This window comes from Camelina sativa, chromosome 17 (assembly GCF_000633955.1).
Source record: "Camelina sativa cultivar DH55 chromosome 17, Cs, whole genome shotgun sequence".
NCBI lineage: Eukaryota > Viridiplantae > Streptophyta > Magnoliopsida > Brassicales > Brassicaceae > Camelina > Camelina sativa.
In genome coordinates this window covers 2,751,361-2,755,271 of record NC_025701.1, presented here as the reverse complement: position 1 = coordinate 2,755,271, position 3,911 = coordinate 2,751,361, and the positions used below count along the sequence as shown (strand labels likewise).

Sequence of the window (3,911 nt, the reverse complement as noted above, 5' to 3'; positions counted from 1 at the left end):
TACGTTTATCAATATCTCAAGCTATTGCGTGATGTGTCACCACAAGAATGGATATTTAAGGAACTCCAAGATATTGGGAACATGGACTTTAAATTTGCTGAGGAGCAGCCGGCAGACGATTATGCTTCTGAGCTCTCAGGTTTGTGCTTATATACTCATTTGTCTAGTTCTTTTTGAGTGAATCTTTTAAGGGGCTAATAGTGCTTCAACTTATTAGTTTCAGAACTTACCATGCATAGATGTGTACATGTAATGTAAAAATCTTCATCATGGTCATGGGTTTCTGAGTTCATTGTAAGTGTTATTGTACAGAGAATATGCTTGCGTATCCGGTGGAGCACGTTATTTATGGTGATTATGTATACCAGACATGGGATCCAAAGTTGATAGAAGATCTTATGGGTTTCTTCACACCAAAAAACATGCGGATTGATGTTGTTTCGAAATCCATCAAGTCAGAAGGTATGTTAAAGTTTCCTGGAGTATGTAACTTTTGGATGTATATTTATATTCTTACTATCTATTTTCAAACTTTGCTTGTTTCAGAGTTCCAGCAAGAGCCTTGGTTTGGTTCTCGTTACATTGAGGAAGATGTTCCATTGTCGTTGATGGAAACATGGACCAATCCTTCAGAAGTAGATGCCTCTTTGCATCTTCCCTCGAAAAATCAATTTATCCCATGTGATTTTTCGATCCGAGCCATTAACTCTGATGTGGATCCCAAAACTCAGTCTCCTCCTAGATGTATAATTGATGAACCGTTCATGAAGTTCTGGTACAAGCTTGACGAAACTTTTAAGGTTCCTCGTGCAAATACGTACTTCCGCATAAATCTGAAGGGGGCATATGCCAGTGTGAAGAACTGCCTTTTGACAGAATTATTTATTAACCTTCTGAAAGACGAGTTAAACGAGATAATCTACCAGGCAAGTAATCGTAACTATTTTTTAGGAGGACATTTTTAGATGCTTTTGTTTTGGTATTGACATGAATATCTGAATTTCTGCAGGCCAGTATAGCAAAACTTGAAACCGCTTTATCTATGTATGGTGATAAACTAGAGCTTAAAGTGTATGGCTTTAATGAGAAAATTCCAGCTCTTTTATCAAAAATCTTAACCATAGCCAAATCCTTCATGCCAAGCCTAGAGCGATTTAAGGTATGTGAATGTTTGCATGTATAATTGTCATACTTTTTATCCTCATTTAATCTTGAAGTTTAAATTTGGTGTCATTTTCATATTCTCATTCATTCTTGATTCAGCTACTTTTTCAAACTAAACTTGTAGGTTATCAAAGAAAACATGGAGAGAGGCTTTAGAAACACTAATATGAAGCCTTTGAACCATTCCACATACTTGAGACTGCAGCTCTTGTGTAAGCGAATCTATGACAGTGACGAAAAGTTGTCTGTGCTAAATGATTTGTCTCTCGATGATCTCAACAGCTTTATTCCTGAAGTCCGTTCTCAGGTAACAAACTGCATCAGTGTGATACCTAATTTGCTTAATAAACAGCTCTTGTGATTGTTCTTGAGTTTTGTTTAAATCAGGCAAAAAGGGTAGGTAAAATTTCTGTTATGTTTTCAGATATTTATTGAGGCTCTATGTCATGGTAATTTGTCCGAAGACGAAGCAGTGAACATATCAAACATATTCAAAAATAGTTTGACGGTTGAACCGCTCCCAAGCAAATGTAGACATGGAGAGCAGATAACACGTTTTCCTGTGAGTGCCAAACTTGTAAGAGATGTCAGTGTGAAGAACAAATCTGAAACAAACTCAGTAATTGAGGTAAAAAGGAAATTGTCTTTTTCTGTAAAATGAGTTGGCCAAGAAGAAAACATAGTACTTTCCTCGGGTATAATCATGGTTTTGAATTTGAACCAACATCTGATTTGCAGCTTTACTATCAAATCGAGCCTGAAGAAGCTCAGTCAACAAGAATGAAAGCTATGCTGGATCTCTTTCATGAAATCATAGAAGAACCATTGTTCAATCAGTTGAGGTTAGTCATGTTTACCTATTTTGTTTGATAAATCAAATTGTATTTATGTATAATCATATAAATGCGAATTTGGATATAGGACAAAGGAACAGCTCGGTTATGTTGTCGAGTGTGGCCCTCGCTTAACATATCGTGTCCATGGTTTCTGTTTCTGTGTTCAATCTTCCAAGTACGGTCCAGTCCATTTGCTCGGGAGAGTCGACAACTTCATAAAAGAGATTGAAGTGCTGTTGGTAAGTTTGTAATAAAAAGAAAACATCTGAGTTTCGTTAAATAGTATCCCACGTAGCTCTACTAATGTTACTCGGGGCTGTAATTGCAGGAACAATTGGATGAAGAATCATTTGAAGATTATAGAAGCGGTATGATTGCTAGATTGCTGGAAAAGGATCCTTCTCTCTTGTCTGAGACAAATGAGTTATGGAGTCAGATTGTTGACAAAAGGTAACGATCTCATTTAGTTTCATATAAAGATTCAATGAGTTGCTTTGATCCATATCGGTCACCAAGTAAATTCGAAATGGGTGTTAAACCGTCGCAGGTACATGTTTGATTTCTCCCACAAAGAAGCAGAAGAACTGAGAAACATACAGAAGAAAGATGTGATCAAGTGGTACAAAACCTACTTCATAGAATCTTCACCAAAATGCCGTAGGCTTGCGGTTAGGGTTTGGGGATGCGATACCAATATGAAAGAAAGTCAAACAGATGAGAAGTCGGTGCAGGTCATAGCAGACGCTGTAGCTTTCAAGTCGACTTCTCAGTTTTACCCCAGCCTTTGCTGATAGAGAAACAACATTTACACAAGAGTTTTGCTTTGCTGCTGCTTTTTTTTTTCTTTCCCATTCACCCAATTTTATTCAGTACCTTAAATGGATAAGTTATAAATACATTTGGGTGACAAACACCAATAACGCCTCTATTTATTTTGTTTGTTAAGAAGATTTGATTATATGCATTTAAATTAATGTTTTATCCGTTGGATGAGGTTAAAATTTATTGTCTTGCTATCATAAATTTTACCCAAAAAGAAGCAGCATTAACTAAAAAAACATTCAGAAAAATGTAGTCATCAGTTTGTGAAAACCTTGCTACAAATATACCATCGACTCTCCAACTAGTAATAAAAACACAAATTGGAATATTCTTCTCCATTAATGACAGGTAAAGTTGCCACAATTAATGAAAATAAAATTACTGTGGAGTGAATTTCTTACAAACAAAACCAACGGTAAAAAAACAAAAGATCAGAAGATTTAATTTCGTAATTACGATAATATCCCGCGGTGAAAATTGCTGGTAGGGCCAAAACAAGTAATGTATCTTCTTCCTCTCTCTCTCACTATTTTTTCTCTGGACGGTGCTGGTGTGACTGCAGGCAAAGGGAGAGAGAGAGATCCATCTCATTGCAGAAATAGCATTTTTTATTTTTTGCCTTTTTATAATAATAATACAAAATCTGAATCTCTTCTCCTCCGTCGAAGTTTTGAATTCTCTCTGGTTCTCTGATTCCTCTCCTCATGTGAGTTCCTCTCTCTCTCTCTCTCTCTTCCCTCCTTTTTATCTTGTCGTTTCTTCATTTCGCGTCTCTTGAATTTGTTTTCCTTTTTATCAACAACACTTTGAAAAAATATCTTTGATCTCTGTCTCATAACGGCAGATCTAGGGTTTAATGGCTTCTGGCTTTCAATAATTCTTCTTCGTTTTCTCTCCCGACTGACCAGTTTCTCCATTTGTGCTGCAGTTGAGCTCCCCTTCAGCTTCGTTTTCTCTCGCATTTTCGTTTCCGTTATGCACGGCTGAGGTTCGTTTTCTCCAGATCGCTCTTGTTTTCTTCTCGTTTCCACTTCCTAGCGTAATAATGATTCGGAATCCTATCTGATTTTTTTTTTTTTTTTTTTTTTT

The 3,911-nt window shown here is 36.5% G+C and overlaps 2 protein-coding genes across 2 annotated transcripts in view; both read left to right on the top strand.

Moving 5' to 3' along the window:
* LOC104759101 (nardilysin-like) overlaps positions 1-2,983 on the top strand; it is a 6,812-nt gene extending 3,829 nt beyond the window's left edge. Inside the window, exons 10-19 of the mRNA XM_010482070.2 lie at positions 5-139; positions 313-462; positions 547-926; positions 1,010-1,159; positions 1,289-1,471; positions 1,589-1,792; positions 1,903-2,006; positions 2,086-2,239; positions 2,329-2,450; positions 2,548-2,983. Of these exons, the coding sequence (XP_010480372.1) occupies positions 5-139; positions 313-462; positions 547-926; positions 1,010-1,159; positions 1,289-1,471; positions 1,589-1,792; positions 1,903-2,006; positions 2,086-2,239; positions 2,329-2,450; positions 2,548-2,791 (1,826 nt within the window). The 3' untranslated portion in view covers positions 2,792-2,983. The remainder of the gene's footprint in view (positions 1-4; positions 140-312; positions 463-546; positions 927-1,009; positions 1,160-1,288; positions 1,472-1,588; positions 1,793-1,902; positions 2,007-2,085; positions 2,240-2,328; positions 2,451-2,547) is intronic.
* Positions 3,353-3,911, top strand: part of LOC104754851 (uncharacterized membrane protein At1g06890-like) — a 3,816-nt gene continuing 3,257 nt past the window's right edge. Inside the window, exons 1-2 of the mRNA XM_010477137.2 lie at positions 3,353-3,528; positions 3,751-3,810. The gene's annotated coding sequence lies outside the window, so the exon portion shown is untranslated. The remainder of the gene's footprint in view (positions 3,529-3,750; positions 3,811-3,911) is intronic.